Genomic DNA, 25,737 nt, shown 5'->3' with positions numbered 1-25,737 from the left:
TAGAGACATGTACTAAGGCACGCTATCCCGTTCCACACTTAAAGGCAAAGCTTTAGCGTCCTCCAGGTTTCTTGTAGTGGGTTCTAGTGTCATTGGTTACACACTGAGGTATAACACCTATGAACCTGAGTCACAGGGTATCGATATGCATGCAGCTGATACATAAAGATTTGGAGAACGGCAGAAATTCATGGAATAAATATTCGAGTATGCTGGTGTCATTAGCTTTACTATAATGAGAATACTCGATGGCTGGTTGAGAAGCAGTTACAGCGCCACGATGTCATGAAATGTTACATTGCAAAAGTCTTGATCAGAAATGTCATCTAGTGAGTTAATTTTAGTTCCCTCATTCGTAAAGTGAGGAAAAACTAAACCCAGCTGAAACTGCATACTTGTACACGCTTGGGCTCAGTAAATATCTGGAAAAGGTCGAATGCTAAAACAAATGTAAAGAATCCCACCCGTGCACTACGCATACCGCAATGTCTGCAAGTTCGCTTCAGGAATGTAATATCTCTAGCTATTGATAATCTAGACCCCGACGCACCATATTCCGGCTACTCATGCAACGGACGTACGAAATTGGGGCCGGAGGAAGGACTGTGATAAATTCAGCCCGCAACCACAGTACAAAAAGCAAAACACAATTGGCAGAATATAGAATATTGCCTCAGCGCCCACAATATCGCCGAAGGTAACAATGTAACTATTTATTACTCATGCATTCGGTTATGCCCACGTTTGTGCCCTAGTGCCCATTCACCTTGAGCAGCACCTACATTCACCCTAAGAAGCACGTACACTACGGCAGCGGGCCCAATACGGCCTGCCCAATAGTTCTTTACAGCCTTTAACTGCTGTAACGGAAAAACTAAGACGCATAGCTAGATTAGTTGGTTAGTTAAATTTCTTATTATTTACCAATTCCGTAAGCCTTGAAAGGCTCATACAGGAGAGTCATATTTGCGCAGCTACATAAAAAAACATGCAATAAAAATTTCAGGTGTACTGATCGTTACGTCATATCCAGTTTGCGCACGCATCTCTGCTCAAACCAGCCTGCATTTTCCTGCATTCGCAATAGCATTGTAGGCCGACCGTAAACTTAAAAAGTGATATGTACGATTACAATTCTGTTCTCTACGCTTGCCTCTTCTTTTTTCTTCGGCGCGGTTTCCACGCAGTATATTGTGGGAATGAAATCACATGCGAGCATGAGGTCGGTTTCGTGGATATTCTGCAAGAGCCACTTGCCTGCGCCGCTGGTTATTTCAATGGAGTGATCAGGTTGATGAAATTATGAAAACAAATAGCCCTACTATTTGAAACCGCCTTAACTAAACACGTTGCGCTCATCGACATGCGTATTCATCTAACCCATTGCTGCACAGCACAGTTCAGCTACATAATTCGATACTCACGTACTCAAGGATTACTGATAGGAAGCGTAGAGTTAAAGGCTGAAAGGAATGTAGTTGTGGGCACTGAAGCTTATCACGGTGTTCTTATCACGCCTTGCCCGGAGAGGAAAAACACAAAAATGCACATTTCTAGGTATGTTAGGAGATAGGAAAACATAGCATAAAAGTCAAGCGAACAATCATGAAAATTTGTTTTAGTTTTATTTTGCGTTTATTTGGTTCTCAGACAGTGGCTGAGAACCAAAAAAGGCGCACACAGGGTGACAGCGCCTTGTCCCCCTTTACAAATTCCAGAGCAGTTACAAACACACAAATACAAATGAAAAAGAGCACAAAGACAGTCTACATACGCAAACGAAATATACCTGCGTACTAAAATGAAAAGGTAGCTATATATGAAGGGCAGGCCTTCTACGCTATAAGCAAACAGCAAATGATTGCAAATAAAATTGAACAACGGCAACAAAGTCATGATTTGTACATGAAAACAACCAGTTATACAAAAGCAAACAAAATACAATAACTGGTGGCGTACATAGTCACAAAGCATGGTGGCAAGCAAAATACAGAATTCAATAGTCCTACAATGCTGCGCTACTGCACTAACATTGATAGTCGCGCTTTATCAAGAGCATGTAAATGAGCAAGCAAAGCCACTTACGATAAGAGAACGTCTGTAGATTCTTTTCAACTGCAGGAAAGACTTTCTCGAGTCAAAGTTCCGTCATCAAACATCAAACAGAAACATCAAAGTTCCGTCTACACAAAATTCTTGCTACTTGGTTGTAAAACCTGTCCACCGTAATTTCGTCGGGAAATAGGCAATTTCAGCGTTGGGCAACGGAATGTACAAGGCGTTGTACGCGAGTTGTCTTATTTCGCACTTGTTTTTATCATCACATTAAGGAAGTCTGAAGCAGTATAGTTGGTCTCACTAAAATTTTGTATTTCGTAAACAGTAGTTGAGTGCTCAAATGGGCCTACTGCCTCCTTTGAGGTTTACATAAATTCTCAGCATTTTTTTGCAGAACTGTCAGTTGCTGTAATTAGTTGCAAAAGTGGTCCCTCACATTAGTGTGCAATAGCCTTATTTATAATGAAAAGCAAGTATAAAATTTAAGCCAAACGAGGAGGCAGTTGTGCACGTCATACATGACACAAGCCACTTGAGAAAACTGATTTTAGCCCGCTGATACGGCTTCAAAGGGGATAGGTTCCCAGCAGATCATGCCCGATAAATTTTTCTTCCACAACTTGCTCTAGCAGTGCATTCGAAATATATTTTAACGTGACCCTTAAAACTTTTGCTTTCTGGCTTCAAGGTTAGGTATCTGGCTTTGTTAGCGTACAATCTTAAATCATTCGCCTGTAACCAATCCGACCGCTTCTCAATGAGTTCGTTCGCCGATTCCTCGAGCCTTTAAGTATCTGTAAAAAATGCACTCATTCTTTAGGCGCACATAATTAACTCGTGCGAGCCTTATATTCCTGGAATGCTACTTATGTAAGAGACAAAGAGGGTAAGTCGTAACATTAGGCCTGTGCGACTCTATAAAGCACTTTCATTTTATTGAACGAGGCAGTGTTTGTATACATGCATGAATAGCGGTTCGTTACGTGCGATTTAACTAGGTGAAACCTATACCCCAATTGCCATTGTGTTTTAAGTTTCTTTATCACGATATCATTTCGCACAGTGTCAAACAGTTTTCTTAGGTCTAAAGTTAGACCCAAAATAGGAAACCTAGCAATCTCTCGAACAATCTTACTCCTTTGGGGAAATTAAAGCTGGCTGTGCACCTTTTTCTCTGCTGGAAGCCAGATTGCTATGGAATTCGGTTTTTTCAAAATAGTGCGTTGGCTTTTCATTGAACACTCGGCGAAATATTTCCGAAAAACTGGTGGCTTACATATTGGTCTGTAGTTCCGAAACCATGCATTCAAGTAAATCCGTCCACTCAGAGTTGGCGCAGCCAAACTTTCTCGCATTTCTCTGTACTCCAATCGGCCTGCTCGTTGGATCCCAGATCAAAGCTTGCATCGCACAAAGAGCAGCAGTCAGAACTGTAATATACAGGAACTGGCGCCTTCTGGCGGCGGTTACATAAAATCAAAAGACGCTGTACCTCGATAACGTAGAGCAGCAGTGTCGTGCATTATCAGCCATAAAAACATGGCTTCCCCTGTTCAGCACACAAAGCTTTATCCCGTATTGTTTTAGAGGCCGTAATATTCATATTTTACTACTTAATTCTTTGTGAAAACCAACTTTGAGTTGCCAACATCACTCCATCATACGAATTACGTTAGGAATTAAATCCACAGGACGTCGCTGGCACAAGTGGCAGTGTTACTTGTCACTTGTGCACCCAGTAACGCTGCGCTGTTAAGGGGTATTCTTACGCCGGTCTGGCCAGACAAATGCGAACGTCCAATAGACGTAAATATTGAAAAGCTATTAAAGTTTCCAACTGCGTTAGGGACAAATCAGAAGTGCTGCGAGCCATGACATCGGCCCATCGACGTCCAATCAACGTTTACGAAAGGATTCAACGCCAGAGGCGGCAGACCATGCAAGTCTGCATCTCTCACTGGCGTGGAAGCAGACTGTTAAATAAGGAGGCAATGAATTCCTCAAACCCATAAACATCTGGATTGTGCACCGCACAATGCACGCATTGTAACCAGGACAACGACAGTCGACCAGGTGAAATGCAGTAGTTCTCGAAGAACAGTCGCAGGTCGTAGCTGTCCGTCTGCAGGTGTCGAAGAGCGGGCAAAGCCTTCAGTACGTCGTGTAAATCCTGAGGCTGAAGTTGCAGTACGCGTAGCGACTTTTCCGTGTGCAAAGTTAAGTGTTCGAGCCGAGAAAATGGGCTATGTCCACCGTGCTGGAGGCAATGCTTCAAGAACACAATGCAGACATCGTCGCCGCCGAAGCGCGCGCTGCGAAGCGTGTCGTGCGTGGCCCACAAGAGCGAGTCAAAAGCGTCCTTCAAGACATTCATTGTGATTTCGAGTTTCTCCAGATAAGGGAACGCGTCGCCGTTTACAGGGATGTCATCAAGTGACCCAACGCCATTTCGGACACACAGGCTCTTGAGCTTGGGGCACAGTCTCGCGATTGTGGAGAGCATCAGGCCACCACAGTTCTCCAGGACCAGCTCTTCGAGACTCGGTAACGTTGCAAGTAGCTTTCTTAGTTCCCGATCCACCTCGCGGAAGCCAACAACTGGGAAGAGTTCCACCCCGAGGCTGCGGAGGTTACGGAACGCCGAGACCTTGGCGAACATTTTCAGCGAGGCCGCACCAACCTGCAAAGATTACGGTCGTTATTGCTAAAAAAAGTACAGAGAACAGGAAGGAACCTCTGTGAAAAGATTGCGCCGCAGTACATCCTTCCCCAATCACCCGGTGAAGGGAAAGGTGCGAGCATGCCCAGGTTTAGCGGATAAATGAGTGGAAGAATACGCGCAAGTGTTGTAGGTGCACTGCGGGAAGACCGGCCGGGGTAACTTAGCGCCCGACACGTCGGCTTGGGCCGTACCAACGCGACGACCTCACCACACACGTCGGTCTCCCAAAGTTACCCTAATCAGCTGGACAGTCCGGATTTGATAGTAAATGTTCGGAGTACCGCACTTACCCAGTCGGGGACGGCAAAATGTCCCGACTTTGGTTCGTTTTTTCTCCACGATAATAAATACACCAGATTTGCACTTAATTATGCCAGGCTGCTTGATTGGACATTCTTCGCTTTTGGCTTCTTCTGCATTGTCGTAAATGTAGGGACGGATTTGTATTTGTCGTGGTTCTCCTGCTGTTATAGGCCGTAACCTTCAACCATGCCTCTAATTGCACAAGTAGCCGTTTTATCTATTCACCTTGCTTGCTGTAAATAGCAACACGTCAGCACTAAAAATATTTGCGCAACTTCATCACGCGGCTCTTGGTAGAGATAGGGTCGCTCCACCACCCTCTCTCAACCCCTTCCCGAGTTTCTCCGCTCGAGAGTTGGCAACCTCACGTACCGCTCTTCGCTTGGAAATTTTATTCGTGATGTCTATCGTTTTCAGTTATTATCGAGTCTATCATAATGTTTCGCATGTCTTTTTTGAATGCAACATTACAAATGCCCCAGTGTTTACGCTTTTTATTGAAGTGCGGTTTCGGCACGCATTTTGTTGCCGGTTGAAAGACGAGCACCCCTACATTTCAATAAACGCAAATGAGATAATTAGCGACTGATGTCACCAGCTTAATATCTGCCCCACACCGATGTGCTCAAGCTTTTTGTTGCAATGCATTATTACAAAATGCATAATGTCCTGTTTGTAACTTTTTATTCACTTTCTTGTTCTCTTCACTATGTTGAAGAAACATATACCGCTCTCTTCCAGTTGCACTGAATCAAGTATACACGGAATGTGGCTTGGCAACGTGTCACCTATGACAGTCATTGAAGGTCCCCTCTGTCCTGTGCGTAGTATGTGATGCACTAATAATAATATTGGCACCGATATCTTTATTTTTATTGATGTTGCGGAAAAGCAGCGCACAGGTGGGACAGATCAAGTACGCAGTCCTGCTTTGTTGAATTGTTCTATGTGCATACTGTGTTTTGCCCTTAATGAGTTCTTACCTGCAACGTTTTAATAGATGGAAACTTCGTAGCAAGCGGGACGCCATCGTCTACCGATGCGCTCGGTAGCTCTCGACTTGGCGTTAAGTTATGAAAGACAAGGCAGAGGTGGATGAAACTCTCCGTTCTCGGACATCCCACCGAAGCGGGAAAGCCACGCAGCTCCTTGAAGCAGTTCACGACCCAGAAGGAGTCGATGCGACGTACCTAAAGGACAGCGTGATAAGACAGGCATTCGACATTATCAGCATCAACAGCATATTTGAAGCGCTTGCAGCAAGGAAAGGCTCTGTCGGATGCTTTCAAAATGCCCGCCATGAACCTCAGCTGTACCTGCAAATTTGCCCAATTCCCTCACTACGCGTAATTACCGAGTTGCATTTGTGAACATGCGTAATATCTGCGGATTGTTGATAAGCTGCATGTACGATCACATTACTTACGTCCGGACAAGTGCACATTATGGCCAGCGTAGTCTCGGCACTCAGAAAAATGCACCCATCGCGAGCGCTGCGAATGCTGCCCACCAGTTCCCTCAGTTTGCTCCGTTCGATCAGCGGCGCGGAGCGGTCCCTGCAGGGCTCGTCCAATTCCAAGTCATGTGTGCAAAGATCGTGCGGTAGAGCAAGGATCTCGACGTTCGGGAACATGCGAATAAGCTTGTACACCTTGTCCCTGTTGTGTATGATGCATAGCTGCTGGGTTTCTCGGAGGATCTTGCCGGCGACCCGGCCGTAGCTCTGCGAAGAGTCGAAGGATGCGCATCCGCAGAACAGGGCCTTCGAGATAGTCACCCCACGTAATAAGCCTGTCTTCGATGCAGAAACCAGGGATCTCTGGTTCGCGACTAGGAGGAGGCCATCCTCGTCGGCGATCGCGAGACCTTCTGGAAGAATCACGTCCCGCGCCCATGCAGTGTCCAGTTTGAGTACGATGTGGTCTTCGGCGAGCATCAGGTCATGGGGCTCTCCGAACTCTCTGACCAGCTCCATTTTAAGATGTACACGCAGTCGGCAATGCCTGGAAGGAAAAAAGAGGGCAATCTGTTATAGTTCGCGTTGCAGACCTTTTACAACGTACCGCTAAGCCTTGGCGGAGAATGTTGGACTATTGTATTAGCGAGCGCTGAATAAGAACTCTCATTGTAGCGCGTTCTGTGGCGCCGATGTATGTAGAAGTAACCTAAACGGAAACCGTGAGTGTTGTGTCAGTGCGCGAGCGTCAACGCGCGTGCGAGCAGTGTGGTGTGTGTGCAATCAGCGCGAGTGTGTGTGACGCGATTTGAGGTAACCTTTATCGTGACTACTGCCGACATATATAAGGCAGCCAACTTATGTTCAGACACTTTCCCTTTGTAACCGTTACTGACAATAAAGCCTTCTTCATGCGTAAGCCCAGGCGTTGCGCGCAGCCCCTGAGATTACAACAATGAGAAAGGTAGCAAGTGGGGCTGAAGAAGGGAAATGGAGCAGTGCTAGAGAACATAATGACACGGAAAAGGGGAGCAAATAACAGGAAGAAGTGCATTCAGTTTGCTAGCCTATCCTGAGGGAAGGCTAAACAATAAACAGAAAGGGAAAGAGAAGTGAATAATAATAATAATATTTGGGGTTTTACGTGCCAAAACCACTTTCTGATTATGAGGCACGCCGTAGTGGAGGACTCCGGAAATTTTGACCACCTGGGGTTCTTTAACGTGCACCTAAATCTAAGCACACGGGTGTTTTCGCATTTCGCCCCCATTGAGATGCGGCCGCCGTGGCCGGGATTCGATCCCGCGACCTCATGCTCAGCAGCCCAACACCATAGCCACTGAGCAACCACGGCGGGTAAGTGAATAAGAAGCGCACAGACATTAAGCAAAGCGAGCAAGTGTTCGATACGTTTAAAACGTGACTTGAACATTGGACCCAGAGTTGTGGCTTGATCGCCCCTTAAGGCGCAGCTGTACCTGAATGCCATCAAACAACGGCAAAAGCTAGGCTGTTGGCCAGCGACCGCAACAGTTTGCTGTAGCAAGGACGGCAGCAACGACCGGGTTCTGCAGCAAATCGTAATGTTAAAGGCCTACTGCAACGAAATTTCGGACCATGTAAAAAACCCTTTTTCAGGTAATTTAGACACGCAGTAGCCTCTGTGCAACTTCTTACACTTCAAGTGTATGTTTAATGCGTCACAAAGAGCTCGTCAAAACCAAATTCATGGTTTTCATAACAAAACTGAAAAAAAACGCCGCCATTATCGCCCGGCGGAAGTGACGTAAAGTGAAGAATGTGGAGAACCAGCGCCCGTGCTGTGTACTTTCCCAAGGTCGCCTCGAGAGCGAACAGAGGGCGTATTAGCGAAAAGGTCCCGCACATCTGCTAGCCACAGAGTTGGTATGCTTCGTGAGATGCTTCGTGCGCTGTGACAACACCGTTGGGCGCCCGCGGTCTTCTTTTAATGCGAAGTATTCCCCGAATCCAACAAGTTTTCCTACCTGGTCGTCTACGTTCAACAGGAGGGCCTCGATGCGTTCTGCCTCCGCTCGAAGAGCGCATTCGGGTGGCCCAGCTAAAGGAGCAGTATAGTCCGGCTTAACGAAGAGGCGATCCACGTGTGGTGCAGTTACGCTAAATCGGCTAAAATTGAACCCTCTGCAGTCGAGTATGGCTGGCGCGGGAATATATTGAACATGTCCTATCAGCCACCAGAGCAGCTGGAACAGGGTGCATCGCGCGCTAGCTTGTCTGACCAGAAGCATGCTGCTCGGGTTCACTGAAGCGAGCGTCTTGCGTTTGCGCCTTCGACAAACAAAGAAGCACTCACTCGGCGCGCACTTGTCCCAGTTATCCGCTAGCGCTGCGGCAACAACAGATCGCCGCGCTGCTACGGGTGACGTTTAAAGTGCAGGGTAGAATTTTAGCGCATCCGACTTCACCGGTCGCTGCCTGGCACGCTGGAAATGCCGGACTCGTCGACCAGTCAGACAACTACCGCCATATGTAGTAGAGAATGTTAAGCAGCTGAGCCTTGACAAGGCCGGCTCAGAGGGGCTAGGTGCTAAGTGTGCGTAAACTCACGGCCAGAAAGGCGGGGCTCTACGTAGAGCTTGCATAGCATATGTTTGAATGTGCCATTAAATTGTTCCACCAGCCAATTACACATGGGATCGTAAGGCGTCGATCTGATATGTTTGGTAGCAAGCAAGCAATTCACTTCTCTGATTGGGTCCGATGCAAGAGGCTTAATCGAAAATAATCTCGTGTGGACACCCAATGCGGCAAAACGTTGCAATAAGTTTTTCAGGCACCGTAGCCGAATCCATAGCTGGCAGGACCACCATGTCCTGGTGTCTTGTCGCGAAATAAACACCGGTTAGTATATACCGGCTACCCTTACTTGAAACGGGTTTTATGGGATCGATGTCCACCGCCACTAGTGCGAATGCACGGTGGAGAAAAGGCATACGTCCAGAAAGTGCCTCGCTGACCTTACTCTTATGATACATCATTTGGGATGTATCACAAGAGCGCATGTATCTTCTCACTTCTTTCTGGACTCCCTGCCAATAGTACTACACAACGCAGTCGATCACTGTTGCTGCTGGCCCGACATCATACTTTCGTGTGCCGAAGAGAGCACTTGGCCACGTAATATTTGAGGCACCAGCACATGTCAGACCTTTCTGCCTGAGGGTAGGCGGTAATGGGGGTACAACACTCCCTTTACCAGCATAAACGAATAGATCTATAATAATAGTTTAATAATAATAATAATCTATAATAATAATAGTATAAACGAACAGAATTATTGCAGGAACACATGACATTCTTTTCTTCTTGAAAGTCTCTAAGGTCTTTATTTGTTCTTGTGCTGACCCCCCCCCCCTCCCCCAAGATGTTTTCCAGTCACCTCTTAAGCGTTTAAAATGTCAGTGGGTGGCTTCAGCTGTTGTTATGGACTCTTGATGCCAACCAGTAAGCATTCGGAGAATGGTATTCTCCCTTAGTGTCTTCTTCGTAGGTCGGACAGTTTGGGGCAGACTTCCATTCTGTAGCCTCTCTTTCCTTGTTTTACCTTGGTCACGAGCTTCATGCGATCCCAGTACATTTCCGACGACAATGCCATGAAGCAGAGCACCTATGGATTTTACAATCGACGTACCAGATAAAAGGGTGAAAAAATTTCGATTTCTGCGCCAGGAAAAGTGAGGCTACTATGAAGGGCCAAGAACCGGGTAGCCGTTGTACCTGTAATTGCTTTATTTGGTACGAGGGAGTGACGCGCTGCCAGCTTCCCGTGTCTGGTAAGACCAAAGCAGTCTGTCCAGATTGTGCCCTGTGGCACTGAAATCTCTGGTGTCCATGCCTTTGGGTGAGTTTTTACCACGCTGGCAATGTGTCCTTGTGTATATGACTTGTACTAGCACATTGTTTTGGGGAACACCTGGCAAGACACTTTCTTTGCTGGGCCGTTTTTCTTCGTGCAGGCTTTTACGTCATGCCCCGGCTTATGGCGATATCCACAGTATCGTTGTCTTGGTTTAGCCTGGCAATATGACACTTTTTGACCCAGCTTGTCACAGAGAAAGACCGCGTTCCATCTCTGGCGAATGAATTTCCGCTTTTTTCCGTAGAACAACTGCTCTTCATTTTGTCACGGTTATGAAACAAGTTGGGCCTTCTCTGAGCCTCTAAGAAATTGTGAGCAGCCTCTGCTGCCAAGTCATCAAGCTAGCAGCGACTTATTTTTCAGACGAAAAAAAAAATGCTCCGCCAGAATTGGATTGCTAAGCGGCAATCACTCCTTTTCAGTTTTGAACATTTCGACTCATCGATCAACCATCAAAGAAACTCAGGGACCTTGTTGCGTACTGCTTGCCACTTTCGCCACCTTGTGGCTTGCTTGAAGAAGCGTAGAAGGTCGGCCCACCACGTGAACATATCAGGGCACCTTCTAGTATTCTCCGCCGCCGCGCCTTCGGATTCCATACGGCAGACATCTTGCGACGGCAATCTACTAAGTGTTGCTGTAGATTACAGTATGCTTATAAGTGGGCGCGCGTTCAATGTTAACTCTCGCTGAAGCATTTTATAGGGAACTATAGAGTATGTAAAAAATACATCAATACAAGTACTGAAAGTGCTAAGAAGGTAGGTTTATGCGTAGAAACAGCGCGAAATAAATGACATAGGAAAGGTAACGACGTTAGCTAGAAGAAAAACATCCGGTTTGTCATCCACACTAGGAAGGAAGGCGCAAAATTTTCGATACCCACACACTAGATAAAGCATGGAAGTGTAGGTGTCGTTTAAAAAAGACCCTCGTACGTACGAAATGCAAAAGTGCGTTCACCACCTTATGGGGTGAAGGCAACAAAAACTTTTTAGAATATAATTTATACGACAGAACAGGCACAGATATGCCTGAGGACAGCGGGGAAGCTTATAGCACATGTTTAAGTCCCGTGCATAGCATCAGTAGAAGCAATTTTTTTAGAGCGATACAGCTCTACTACTTCAGGTACAAGCCAAGAAAACCCCTGGTTCCGTAATTCTGACCTGCAAGATCAGCCGAGGTCGAACTGGGACTTAGCCTGCCACTATACCGGCGGCACCAGTTGAAAGTCAGCGCTCTGTTCCTTTATCTGGCCGGCTCGGCTTGTTTCTTCCTTTCTATGTAGCGCTGTACTAGTCTTAGAATACTGCGTGCGCTGCGTGGGCGCCCATATCTTGAAAGCGATTTGCGATGTGGATAAAGTGCGCCGAGTGCTGGTAGCTTCGTATGCGCTGCGCTTTCGACGCTTAGTTCGCGCAGAAGCGAGACGCAGCATGAAGGTCAATTCGCTCGCTGCTGCTGCCGCGCCGAGAAGCGTCTGTGTGTTGTCTTGTGGTAGAATTATCGATGCGGCAGTTGCTGACGGCACCAAGCTGCGTCTGTGTCCTTATACAAAGCAGGCGAAACCGTGCTATAGCTCGAGAAACTTGGTTTATACCCGCGTTCAGCCTCGGCAATTTTCCACCAAGCTGTTAAGGGATAGTTGCCCCAGGATCGCGTCCTTGTACACATGCAGACAAAAAACTCAGTGGGCCGATGCCCAAGAAAGTGCAATGCCGAGCCGACCGGCGGCGGACCTGACGCAGGTGCAAAGCACTCCCCATACGTGGGCTGATCTCCAAGTTAGTACAATATCGGGCCGACCCGCGGCGGAAGTGAAGCAGACGTTAAGTCCTTTCCATACGTGAGCCGATACAAAGATAGTGCGACGCAGGGCTTATACAGCGGCGGATGTTAAGAGGAGTTAACCACTCCTAATATATGGGCCGATCCCGAAGATAGCGCAATGCCGGGCCGACGCGCGGCGAAGGTGAAGTTCGCCATTAAGGGGCCCACGTACACAGCGTCGCTGGTCATCCTTCTTCACAGAGTGTAAGGACACTGAGTTCTTTATTTAGGGTTACGAAGACTTGCTTCAGTGCTGTTTCCGCATACACATACTTCTCCACTGAACTAAATTCTTTCCTGAACAGCTGGGCCCAGCAAGCGAGACGCCGAAAACACTGGGACGAAGTTTCACACTATGGGTCATGTAACGCCTGTCATTGATCTAGCGCCACAACCGAATGATAGACGGCGCAGTCGACTCACTAGAGGAGCGGTCAAACTATCATGATGTGACTAACAATAAAGTGCAACTACTTACCCTCTTGAAAGACGAAGTCTTAGCGAGTTACCACCACTTTTCTGTATCGGGAACGTTTCAGGCCTCTTTCGTGGGCCAATCCAAGAGATAGTGCTGCTTAAAAATGTGGGCCGATAAGTGCCCTTTGCACCACTGGTCACTGTGATGTTCGGTATATATATTTAAAAAAATAACCACGAATAAGAAGTGTCGCAGTTTCGCCCGAAAGCCAAAGTATCGATTGCGATAGCAAATTATTAGACAGGTATACGAAGTAAGGATAGCAGTTTTATCAGTCGCAGAAATTCGTAAACGCTAGCTTACTAACTAAATTAATAAGCATGCTGTGGCACGCGCACAGGCTAACATAATACATGTCACTCGACGACCACCGACCGTGTGCTGGAAAAATGCTGGCATGAGCAAGACAGGCAGCAGCAGCGAGCGAATTCGCCTTTGTGCTGCCCCCCGCTTTAACGCGAACAAGGCGGCGAGAACAGCCCGAACATGAAGCTATGAGCCCTCGGAGCCCCTGTACTGTACACTTATCGCAGTTTGCTTTCAAGGACTGCGCGGCCGCTCTCCGCCGCGCCATACGCCAACGCCGCCGGTGTAACCCACCCCCCTACTCTCCATATTGTTCGAAGTCGTTCTTTTCGTGATTTGGTTGAGCAGGAAGCTCAAACGTCTTGCGAAATTTCACTATAAAAGTTGACCTGTGTACGCCGCCAAAATGAATATTCTAGTCAGTAGCCACAAGCTTTTCCTTTTCAAATGGGTTAGCTTTTATAATGTCTGACGAAAATCAACTGAGCTGTGAGCGGAATTGATCTGTCGCGGCCCTGATTCAGAAGCAAATTATGGGCAAGCTCTGGCTTCGTCTCTGATAAGAAACTACGAGGGCTGCCACTCCTGCGTTCTTTCAAGGTCTTCCTGGCTTAGTGCACCCGCTTTACCCATGCGAAGCGTCCACGCCACCGTTAATCGCTAGCTTGATTGCGCGAGGAGCGCAGTTTATTTACGGGGCTTGCTTTATCTTGATCCGTTGCTGCCTTGTCAGGGTTATCACGGAGAACCGCAACTTACAGCTGTGCTGTCCATGGGGCCGCATGTTTTAACGATTCTTTGATTCATTTCTGTTTGCCATCATGCGCCGTTCACGCTGACTTATCGCTGCTACGAGACCGGTTCAGCGACGGTGGCCCAACGGCGTTCCAGGCAATCAAGATAGATCACGTCAAGGATACCTCACAGCGGAGCTGTCTTAGGCTAGTTTCCAGCGTTTCGTGATGTGCGTAGGCAAAAACTGCCATCATGTGGGCCGATCCCGGTGATAGTGCAGAAGGAGTCCCAGCTCAATGGCACAGGCCGCTGTGGGTTGGGGGACCCGAAACGCACCCTTGAACTACTCTTGTCCCAACTGACGAGGTTCCAAAGACAAGGGTAAGAACAGATGTTTTTGAAAAAATTATGTTCTGTACAACTTTTACAAAAATGGACTGTTAAAACCGCGCGAACGCGCTCGTGCCACTGATCCCGCGTTTATCGTCGTCGTCTTCTTTCACCGCTGGCGCCGCCGTGCAAAAGACTATCATCATCAGCAATGGCTCTAATGTCTTATTCCACAGCTGGCTCCGTTGTTGTTGTTGCTTGCCGCCCATCATTCCAGTGTATAATTTCGCTTCTCCTTTGTCGTCGTAATGGTGGGGGCGCGTTTACGGGGGTACGAGCCATTCATTATCTTAATTGACGGACACATTTAATAAGAGAGGTGATACGCGAATGTGCGCGCGTACCTATATCCTCACCATGAACACAGACCAGGGCAATAAATGCCCGTACCTTCGTTCAAAATTCCGTGTCACCTCTGTGTCGTGCGCTATGCAGATCCGCTGGTCATACACCTACACAGAGTGGAATGGCTCTGATTTGTTGTGTAACACTGAGCCCTTCAGCGAGAAATGCACCAACTAGGTACAATTGTTCTTACTCTTTTCATTGAAACGCTGGTTAAAGAGCGCCGATATTTCACCGTTGAGGTGTGCGCGGATGTGAGCTCAGCTAGCGCAGTTAGCATTCTATCATATCAGTATGTCTACGGCTGTGCAAGGTAATATGCACTGCACGTCGTATGGCGGTCACCGAAAAAGGAACAACCTGAAATTGCAATAAAATGGGCTCTGCCACAAAATCGGCCAAGGGCGAGAGAAATACAAAGCGAATGCGGGTGGAAGGCTCGCACGTAAGATCATATACAGGGTGTTTCAGCGAACACTCTCAAAATTTTTAAAGATTGCCTCTGACAGATAGCTCAATTCTAGGTTATGAGCCGGTGTACTCGAAGCGGCGGACACTACTTGTACAAAAAATGAGAATGCAAAATTGACTAATTATCAAGAATTCACTAATTAATTTTTAGCTAATTATCTTATGACCCATATTGCAATTTGCAAATTCTAGCAGTGGACTTCGCAAAGGCGGATCGAGTTTGAACGAATTCTGAGGACGACACTAATTTCGAAATATAAGTTCCCGAACTTTGCGGAGAAATGCATTGGCGTTCCAGTTACTTCGTGCTTCAGTTCATGAAGCGACATTTTGTTAACAAGTTAACTAAAACGCCAAAGCATTTCTGCGCAAAGTTAGGGAATTTATATCTCAAAACTGGTGCCCTCTTGAAAATTCGTTCGAAGTAAATCTGTCTTGCGAACTTCACGGCTATAATTTGCAAATTTCAATATGGGCCATAATGTGATTAGTTAACACCTAATTAGTGAATTTTTATTAATTATTCAATTTTGCATCTCTGTTTTTCGTGCAAGTATTGTCTGCCGTTTCGAGTAGACCATCTCATGAACTAGAATTGTGATATCTGCAACAGGCAACTTTTAAAGATTTTTGAAAGTGTTTGCTGAAACACCCTGCATAGTAGGACACAACTTAAGTCTGCAGTGATGTCCCGCCCACGCGTTTATAACTACCAGCCACTGTTCCTCCGCGAGGGTGGAAATAGTTCGTACTTTCCCTGCTCCCTAAACAAGGCGGTGACTACAAAAATGAAATTACAAGCGCGTAATTTTATACGACTTCACTCATGTAATATAGGGGAACGGTGGACGCCTAAATCTTTATTGAACTGAAACAAAACGCTTGCTTCGCTGGAACTATTTATTGTCAAGTTTTACTTCTGTTTGCAATGAAGTTTCATGAGTAAAACGGTGTCAACAGTGAAATGAACTGAACTGCAGACACTGGAAGAGTGAAATACTCTGACTCCATACACTTTGTCTCTGTCTCTTGCACAGCTCATCCCTTCCGCCGATGAAAAGACTCTTCAAGAACAGCAGACGCGCTCCTGAGGTATCAAGTACGACGCCATTTTGAAATGGTCGCATGACGACGATTTTGTTTGCTTACGTGATTGGCTGGCGGAGCAACACAACCCCGCGTGGTCCGTGTGCTTTGGATGCCAGCAGCTGCTTTTTTAAAGTTGTGTCCTACTATAGCATAACTTATAACCTATATAGTATTGCATAACTTGCACTGCCTTACGCGAATATTTGCGAAAGCACGATATATACAATGTAGAGGAGGATTGGAACGGTATAGTGGTTTGTCCTCTCCAGCGCGTTCTAGTGGGCCACTCTCTTCAGCGCTCCTGCTCGGAAAACGCTGCTCGTGCAGGAAAGCGCAGGAAGAACACTGCCAATAGCAAGTACCCAAGCGAAAGTGTAAAATAAACATTTCTAGTAGCGCTTCTTGAATTAGCTCAGGAAGAATTATAGAGAAATATACATTTGCGGAACAATCACAGTTCTTTTGGATGCCTCGTTTACTGCTCTACCAAGTGCCAGAACCGAATTGTATTGTTATTTCGGATGTTGCTTAACGATGCGTGGGCGCCAGTGGCGTATAACCGCGTAGAGCGCAGGACGCTGCGGTTCTAGACGTACTGCGCCCTGCGCGGAAGGCTAGAAAAACACCCGCGTAAGCACAGCAGAGAAGTGGATACGTCAGGCGGCGCGACTGAAAACTGTAGAAGCATCATTCGAAACGCACGGAATTGTTCTCCACTGCGTCAAGCAGGCAGACCCTATAATTAGGTGAGAAACGATATATATATATATATATATATATATATATATATATATATATATATATATATATATATATATAGGGAGAGACAGAGAGATCAAACGATGCATTTCCAGTTAGCTTGTTTCTTGCGGAGATCACGTACCCTCCGCAATAAACTCATCAACGCATTCAGGCACCATGCAAAACACAGCCGGTCTAGAAGTGGCGCCGCATGCAGGGTTGGAATCAATAGCAGTGGCGTAGCTAGGTCGTCTGGCACCCGGGGCCCATAGGTCTTCTGTCACCCCCCTCCGCGGGTGTAGCTGGCGGAAAGAGGGGTGTCTTTAGACGCATATGACACCCCCCTCCCCTCACTGGCCCCTTGCACCCGGGGCCCACGGCCCCCCGGCCCCCCCTGTTGCTACGCCACTGATCAATAGTCAGTCATAAACGTGTAAATGCCACAGGTCTCCTTACCGGTGTGTTGCAGCTGATCTAAGGAATACGGCCAATACGTCGTTTTTCTTCAGAAAACCGTGCAAACTGGCATATAACGTTTGCGAGAGCTATAGTCGCATTAACAGCTTCACTATAATATAGGAGCGGTTACCTACCGTTTTGGAACAGTCGCTTCAGGGGGCACAAAAGCACAGTCCACTACCTAAGGTTGTTGGATAGTCTGTAGCACTGAACGTGCCCGAACGGCAGGCGAACTTCCGCGTACCTATGCGTGTTGCTTGTTCATAGCACTGAGGACGACGAGAAGTTGAAACAGTCCAGCGCCGGCCGCCTGACAGCGTCGTTGACGACTAAACGTTACGCGTTTCGCAGTCGAGAATAATCACGTTTCCAAAATGACCCGCAGCCACCAGCAGCAAGCGACGCCGAATGCGAAAGTATAAGGTGGCGGCATCGTGGAGAAGACGGTAACAATTACTAAAAATCCCTCCCCTACAGGCGTGTGCTGCCATCTGGCGGCAAACAAAAAATCAAAGGAAAGAGCGCTGCGATTGGACGTGGCCCTCGAGATGAGCGTCGTGGAGCAAGGTTGCACGCGTGGATGGTGCCGTTGTAGTCCGCTAAACCGCAAACAAAGTCACAACCATTTTGTCTCGTTGCACAGACCTACAGTGCGTTTGCTAGATCCGTTGGCGCTTTGAGGGGCATTACGCGGAATAGCTGCCTCAAGTTATGATCTATTAGAGAGCGTAGTTTGTAACAACATCTTTTTATTCAATTCTATTGTTTTCTTGTCGCGCGTTGCTCTCAGAGGATCTTCGAAGGATGCTTCACCTGGTTCGTACCACGGGTTGAACGGGGTCGAACACCGCGCCGTCGCCCGGTAGCGAACAAAATATACAGTAAAAATGTGTACTGTATAATTGTATAAATCTGTACGGCCTTAGGTTGCACCCAAGGTGGCTGGTATCGAACTCGGCACCATTCAGGAAGGTAAAAAGACTAGGAAGGAACGCTACGAAACATAATCGACATTTCTATTCACATGAAAGTTGATCATAGTATTGATTATGCGCAGCTGCATTACGTGTTTATAGGTCGCGGTGAAAACATCTTTTAAACATCAAATAGTGGCCTTCGGGCGTAGGTAGCTGATTTCTGAAGTAAAGACGTTTTCACCACCACCTACGAACATGTAGGTTAGTTCCGCAAAGGTAGATATAATTGTTATATGCGTGTTTGTTGCATGACCGTCTTTTGTGTGTTTGATATATCGCGCAAGGGAAAACAGGTGTCTTCAAGCGCTCCAGACTGGCAAAAGTTTTCCCAACTGGTCATTTCAGCACATGACGAATTCACTCGCACTAATGGCGCACAGCCTAAAAATGAGAGAGGCATTATACATAGGTCGCGCACGGGACCGTAGTGTAGGCGCTTGAATAACTGGCCGCTGTTGCGTTTCGCCTGCGACACGTGGTTTTGCCGGCGCGACTGCGGCGGGGCGGCAGACATTTTGGCCCGATCGTCGTCGCCGCAACACTCATCGCCAGGTGTTTCCAGGCGCGTCTGCGGCGATGCGACCGCCTAGGGATCATCCTCGCATTCCAGTCATTGTGCCCGAAACAGGCGATGCCAAAGCAGGGATCTCATTCCAGTCATTGTGCCCGAAACAGGCGATGCCAAAGCAGGGATCTCGTTCCAGTCATTATGCCCGAAACAGGCGATGCCAAAGCAGGGACCATCCTCTCATTACAGTCATTGTGTCCGACCGGCAGCGCCACGACAGGGTGCTACGAGATCGTGCTCGACATGGTGCTACGGCATCGCTACGACAGTGTGCGTCACCATTAGCCCATTGTACATTCACGTGCTCGTCTTTTGAGGGGTTCCTTCTTGCCCTCAACTGCGAGAGTATAAAAACAGCTGCCCCCGGACGCCAAAAGGAGGGCTCCGATTTCTTCTGTTGAGTGAAGTGCTCTCCCGTCTCTCTACTTCGGTCAACCTGACCGCCAACTCTTTGCGATGTTAAAATAAACAAGTTGTTTCGTTGTTACCAGTCGACTCATGCTTTGCCGGGACCTTCGGATGCTTCCAGTTGTACCCCAGGCCGCCAGGCCAACGCTACCCTTGGGGCTTGCGACCCAGGTACAACCACGGGCGTCAGCGCCGAGTTCCCAACAGATCGTACCAGCAGTCGGATCCAAACATCTGGTTGGCAGCGGTGAGATCGCCTCCGACTTCAAACAACTGTCTGCCTGCGGTGAGATCGCGACAACGGAGGCCAGCAGCGAAGAGATGCAGTTGACTGTATGCTGAGCAGCTCAACGACGATCCGGGAGCAGTGCAACGAGCCCTGTGTGACGACTGGTTGCCTGCAGCGGAACGACTGCGCGGAATTCCTGCCTGCGAGGTTTGGTGAGTGCGGGACTTTCTTCTTCTGAGCTTTGCCAGGCTTTTTGTTAGTGTCAGAAACAGAGCTGGTAATTGTGGTTGTCGTTGCTGCCGGGTTAGTTTGCGGCAAGACAATAGTAAGCAGTAGAGAAAGCAGCATTCAGAGCAGCCATGGATTTGAAGTCGTTGCGCAAACCGAAATTGTTGGAGCTTGCAAGAGAGTTGGGTCTGGATGTCTCAGACAAACTCAGAAAACCAGAACTGATAAAGGCTATTCTTGAGTTAGAGGCTGAGGATGACGAGCTGTCGGAATGCCTTGAGACTATTGAAGAGAGGGAGACTGCAAAAAGACAGGAGCGCGAACTTAAAGAACAAAAAGAGAAAGAAAAAGAAGAGCGTGACCATCAACACGCTTTGGAAATGAAGCGTCTCGAGATAGAGATGGAACGCGCTCGTAATGGAAGTCAGGCACACGGTGCAGGAGAACGCGTATTGTTCAAAATGACTGACCTAATGCGGCCGTTTAAGCTTGGAGAGGACATTGGTTTGTTCCTGGTTAACTTTGAGCGAACGTGCGAGAAGCAGGGGTTCTCTCGGGAAACGTGGCCACAGCGCTTGCTCACTTTGTTACCCGGCGAGGCGGCCGACGTAGTCGCTCGCTTGGATAGAGAGGAGGCAGAGGATTTCGACAAAGTAAAATCGAGTCTGCTAAAAAAGTACCGGCTGTCTGCGGAGGCGTTCCGTCGGAAGTTTCGGGAAAATGAGAAAGGCAAAAGTGAGTCATATACAGAGTTTGCGTATAGGCTTATGTCGAACATGCAGGAGTGGCTCAAAGAAGAGAAAGCGTTTGGTGACCACGCTAAAGTTCTGCAGTGTTTCGGGCTAGAACAGTTTTATAGTCGGTTACCGGAGAACGTGCGATACTGGGTCTTGGATAGGCCAGACGTTTGTACGGTGGCTAAAGCCGCTGAGCTAGCCGAGGAGATTGTGACGCGTCGGGCTCGCGGAGCTAAGGACGGTCAAAAGGGTGAATTTGGCTCGAAGTTTGAGAGGCCGAGGTTCACGCCTATGAGAGCAAAGGGGAACACGCGTAGTGCGGATGCGAGTGGAAGCAGTCCGACCAAACGTAAAGAGACGGCGGCAGCCAAACGCAGAAAGCGGTTCGAGATGAGGCGAGCGGGCGTGTGTTATACGTGCCAGAAGCCGGGTCACTTTTCGGCGCAGTGTCCGGAAACAACACCAAAAGTTGTGTTTTTTTCAATCGGCAGCACTGACGAGAACATGAAGCTTCTCGAGCCTTACATGCGAGACCTCCTCGTGAACGGGAAAGAGTGCCGAGTGCTTCGCGATTCCGCAGCTACGATGGATGTAGTTCACCCATCTTACGTAGAACCCCATATGTTCACGGGCAAGTGCGCATGGATCAAGCAAGCCGTGGAAGCTCATAGCGTGTGTCTGCCGGTAGCAAAGGTGCTTAAGCTCCTCGAACGCTTAAGAAGGGCACAGGAGTTGTCAGGTGAAGCAATGGCAAAGGCCCAGCAGAGGGCCAAGGTTTATTATGATCGGACAGCCAGGGCCCGTCGTTTTGAGGTTGGCGATGAGGTCATGATATTGCGCACATCGCTAAACAACAAACTAGACGTGCAGTGGGAGGGCCCAGCGCGAATTGTTCAGAAACTGTCGGACGTTAACTACGTGGTAAGTCTGCCAGGAAAGCGGAAAGCACAGCAAGTTTACCACTGTAATCTGCTCAAACCTTATAGACAAAGGGAAGCAGTGGTGTGCCTGATGGTAAACGTTCCTGAAGAGCTTCCGGTCGAGCTTCCAGGACTAGGCTCAGTGACGAACAGGGAAGACACCGGTCAAGTCATTAGTGACCTTATCAGTAAAGCACCGCTGTCGCCTGAGCAGAAAACCGAACTACACCAGCTATTACAAGAGTTTCAAGGTCTGTTCTCTGAGAGGCCTGGTAGGACTTCTGTACTTACTCATGATATTGAACTTACCTCCCCAGAGCCAGTACGATCCAAGGCGTATCGGGTGTCACCCCGCCAGAGCGATATTATGGAGGCTGAGGTAAAGAAAATGCTACAGCTCGGTGTTATTGAGGCAGGTGAGAGTGATTATACCTCCCCTTTGATTTTAGTTGAGGTACCGGGCAAGGAACCTCGTCCTTGCGTCGACTACCGCAGGCTTAATTCCATCACTAAGGATCAAATTTATCCGATCCCTAACATCGAGGAGCGCCTTGAGAAAGTTAGTAGCGCTCAGTTTATTTCCACCCTAGATCTTGTCAGGGGTTATTGGCAGGTTCCACTTACAGAAGAGGCTAGTAGGTATGCGGCGTTCATTTCACCAATGGGAACATTCCGTCCTAAAGTGTTGAGTTTTGGTTTGAAGAACGCGCCATACTGTTTTTCAAGCCTCATGGATAAAGTGTTACGGGGACAGCAAGAATTCGCTTTACCGTATCTAGACGACGTAGCGATATTCTCCGCATCCTGGTCTGAGCATATGGCACACTTGCGGGCAGTGCTAACCCGCCTGCGCGAAGCGGGCTTGACAGTCAAGGCTCCTAAGTGCCAGTTAGCACAGGCCGAGGTTGTCTACCTCGGTCACGTGATTGGTCAGGGTCGTCGCCGCCCCTCTGAAATAAAAGTGGCCGCTGTGCGAGACTTTCCGCAACCGCGCACAAAGACCGATATTCGGTCGTTCTTGGGTGTCGCCGGCTACTATCAGAGGTACATCCCTAGGTACTCTGATATCGCGGCTCCCCTGACGGATGCTCTAAGAAAGACAGAGCCTCAAACAGTCGTCTGGGACGAGACCAAGGAAAGAGCTTTTAGCGCCCTAAAGAGTGCCCTAACAAGCCAGCCTGTGCTACGATCGCCAGACTATACAAAAGGGTTCATTGTTCAGTGCGATGCTAGTGAGCGAGGCATGGGCGTTGTACTGTGCCAACGGGAAAATGGAGAAGTAGAACACCCCGTCCTGTATGCTAGTCGTAAGCTGACCAGTCGTGAGCAGGCGTATAGCGCCACCGAGAAAGAGTGTGCATGTCTCGTGTGGGCCGTTCAGAAATTGTCATGCTATCTAGCCGGCTCGAGGTTTATCATTGAGACGGATCACTGCCCTCTCCAATGGCTGCAGACCATCTCTCCCAAAAATGGCCGCCTCCTGCGCTGGAGCCTCGCTTTACAACAATATTCCTTTGAGGTGCGTTACAAAAAGGGGAGTCTCAACGGTAACGCCGATGGCTTAAGTCGAAGCCCCTAACGTAGGAATCAGCCTCAAAATTGTTTGTTACTGATGTTTTTCTTCCTGAGGCAGGATTTTTTTTAACATATTGCTTTTGTTTAGTGTTTCAAAGTGATGATATGCTTTCTAGTGCAATTTTTCAATTTGTGGACGCGTTCTGAGTGATGCTAGACTACTGTAAGGAACTAGGCAGTGGTATAAAAAGGGGAAAGAGCCTGGCAGGGCTTAGTGAGGGTTGTGCCGTGCTTGCTGACTGAGCGGTTGAGTTTCAGCGTAGTTCTAACGCTTGCCGGGAACGAGAACAAAAATGTGAACTCTCCCGAAGTCACTTTGCAGTGTCCCGTGCGAACCTGAACAAGAGAACGAGGCCTTCTCTGTGCGCTGCGCTCAAGAAACGTCGAGGGACGCCCGACTTCGGTTATGAGCATCATCGAGCGACATCCCTCCGGACAGCGGATGCAGTCCCCTGTCCATCGGGATCTCCTTCCCCCGGCGGGGCGGTCTGTTGCGTTTCGCCTGCGACACGTGGTTTTGCCGGCGCGACTGCGGCGGGGCGGCAGACATTTTGGCCCGATCGTCGTCGCCGCAACACTCATCGCCAGGTGTTTCCAGGCGCGTCTGCGGCGATGCGACCGCCTAGGGATCATCCTCGCATTCCAGTCATTGTGCCCGAAACAGGCGATGCCAAAGCAGGGATCTCATTCCAGTCATTGTGCCCGAAACAGGCGATGCCAAAGCAGGGATCTCGTTCCAGTCATTATGCCCGAAACAGGCGATGCCAAAGCAGGGACCATCCTCTCATTACAGTCATTGTGTCCGACCGGCAGCGCCACGACAGGGTGCTACGAGATCGTGCTCGACATGGTGCTACGGCATCGCTACGACAGTGTGCGTCACCATTAGCCCATTGTACATTCACGTGCTCGTCTTTTGAGGGGTTCCTTCTTGCCCTCAACTGCGAGAGTATAAAAACAGCTGCCCCCGGACGCCAAAAGGAGGGCTCCGATTTCTTCTGTTGAGTGAAGTGCTCTCCCGTCTCTCTACTTCGGTCAACCTGACCGCCAACTCTTTGCGATGTTAAAATAAACAAGTTGTTTCGTTGTCACCAGTCGACTCATGCTTTGCCGGGACCTTCGGATGCTTCCAGTTGTACCCCAGGCCGCCAGGCCAACGCTACCCTTGGGGCTTGCGACCCAGGTACAACCACGGGCGTCAGCGCCGAGTTCCCAACAGATCGTACCAGCAGTCGGATCCAAACACCGCATACGCCTAAGCAAGAAAGGCGCTTTTCGTCAGTCTGGTGACAGTGTACGGAAAATAACTTTTTTTTTTGTGCGGCGTGGAGGGTGATAGCGCTGATGTTCTGAACGGAATTGAAGAAAATGAGAAAGCAGTCGCAGTTTCACCTGAAAGCCATCGCATCGATCGCGATAGCAAACTAGTAGGCAGCTATACGATGTAGGGTTAGCAGTTTTATCAGCCGCATAAATTCGCTTAATATAATATATATATATATATATATATATATATATATATATATATATATATATATATATATATAAGGAAATTATATGTCCTATCCTTGGTTTCGTACTCGGTTACCCCACACAAAAGGCCGATGTTCTCATAGGCATACAGAAAGCGTACGAATACTGAAAAAGGTGAAATAAAGCACGTTTACCAATTTCCCGCATGCTAGCCAGCACTTTGAGACGCTTTCAGCGTTAAAGGAACACCAAAGGCAAATGATAAGTCGACGTGGACTGTTTAAATGTGATTCCAGGAACCTCTCAAGGACCGTCTTCTGCCAAGAAAAGGCTTAGTTTGCGAGAAAATTGCATCTGAAGGGTCCGAATACTTTCTTTCGAAATTCAAATCTCCCGCCACCCCACCAGGGTAGTGTTGACGTGAAATACGTCATCACCACCCTTTGCTGCCGTCGGTGAGTAAAATGGCAGCCTTGAGATCGCGGTACCGAGCCAAGACAGTGCGGTGGATGCGCCGCTGCAGCTTCTTTTGGTCAAGTGGCACAGACCGTTCGGGCCTCCCGCGACATCGCATGGAAGTTGGATTCCCTGCCACTTGCAGTTTGTGCGAGTTTCGTGAGCCAGCAAAACCAGCGCAGCCCTGCGCGATAAATAAGCTATTGAAACGCGAAAGCGCGGGCGGCGCGGAGTCGAGCGAAACCGAAACCTTTTGACAGCCCACGCCGTTGTCGAGGGTAATTTCAATGAGTTCGTTTTTCGAAAAAACGATATAGAGCTGAACAAGTAGCATTTTATTTCGTCTTATAATACAAAACAACTCGTTGCAAAAAACATCTTCGTATTGTGTCAGTATGTAAGACTACCGCTTGCTACAATACATTATTTCGTGTTGATTAGTGCATTCTAAAAACCAAAAGGGGAAACCTAAATTCTTAAACTTAGAACTTGTCTTTTAGTCATCAGCAATTTAAGTCCTGTGCCATGGTTACTTTATTAGAAAGTCAATGTAATGAATAGTACGCCAACAATGACCTTTGTTTCAGACAAGTATCTGTGCTTCATTCAATATTGTTAATGCATGATAAGCATGACTGAATAGTTAGATTACGGCTCCACAGGAACGTCGGCAAAACGTAAGCGACTGAGTCGGTGGTGTCATGGAGACCCGGTGACATTGTCGATGCTACAGTTATGGCACGGCAAAGACAGCGATAACGAGAAAAACTTCCTTAGCAGGTTTCTAATAGAGGTGTTCTAAATGCATAGTTTTCTGAGAACACTGGTTGCATCCGTCATATTTGTTATGACGTATTGTTGCAAGTGGGCTCCGTTAGA

At 48.0% G+C, this 25,737-nt stretch overlaps 1 protein-coding gene across 1 annotated transcript; it reads right to left on the bottom strand.

Moving 5' to 3' along the window:
• Positions 1–1,626: 1,626 nt before the first annotated feature.
• Positions 1,627–17,723, bottom strand: LOC142563135 (uncharacterized). The gene is made up of 4 exons (XM_075673681.1): positions 17,422–17,723; positions 6,510–7,086; positions 6,067–6,273; positions 1,627–4,738 (listed from the first exon to the last, which is right to left on the bottom strand). Exons 2-4 carry the CDS (start codon positions 7,056–7,058, stop codon positions 4,013–4,015), a joined length of 1,482 nt encoding a protein of 493 aa, XP_075529796.1. The 5' UTR covers positions 7,059–7,086; positions 17,422–17,723; the 3' UTR covers positions 1,627–4,012.
• Positions 17,724–25,737: the final 8,014 nt, after the last annotated feature.

Source organism: Dermacentor variabilis, chromosome 11 (assembly GCF_050947875.1).
Source record: "Dermacentor variabilis isolate Ectoservices chromosome 11, ASM5094787v1, whole genome shotgun sequence".
Classification (NCBI taxonomy): Eukaryota; Metazoa; Arthropoda; class Arachnida; order Ixodida; family Ixodidae; genus Dermacentor; species Dermacentor variabilis.
The sequence above is the reverse complement of the archived record's forward strand: the minus strand, read 5'-3'. Positions and strand labels throughout refer to the sequence as shown.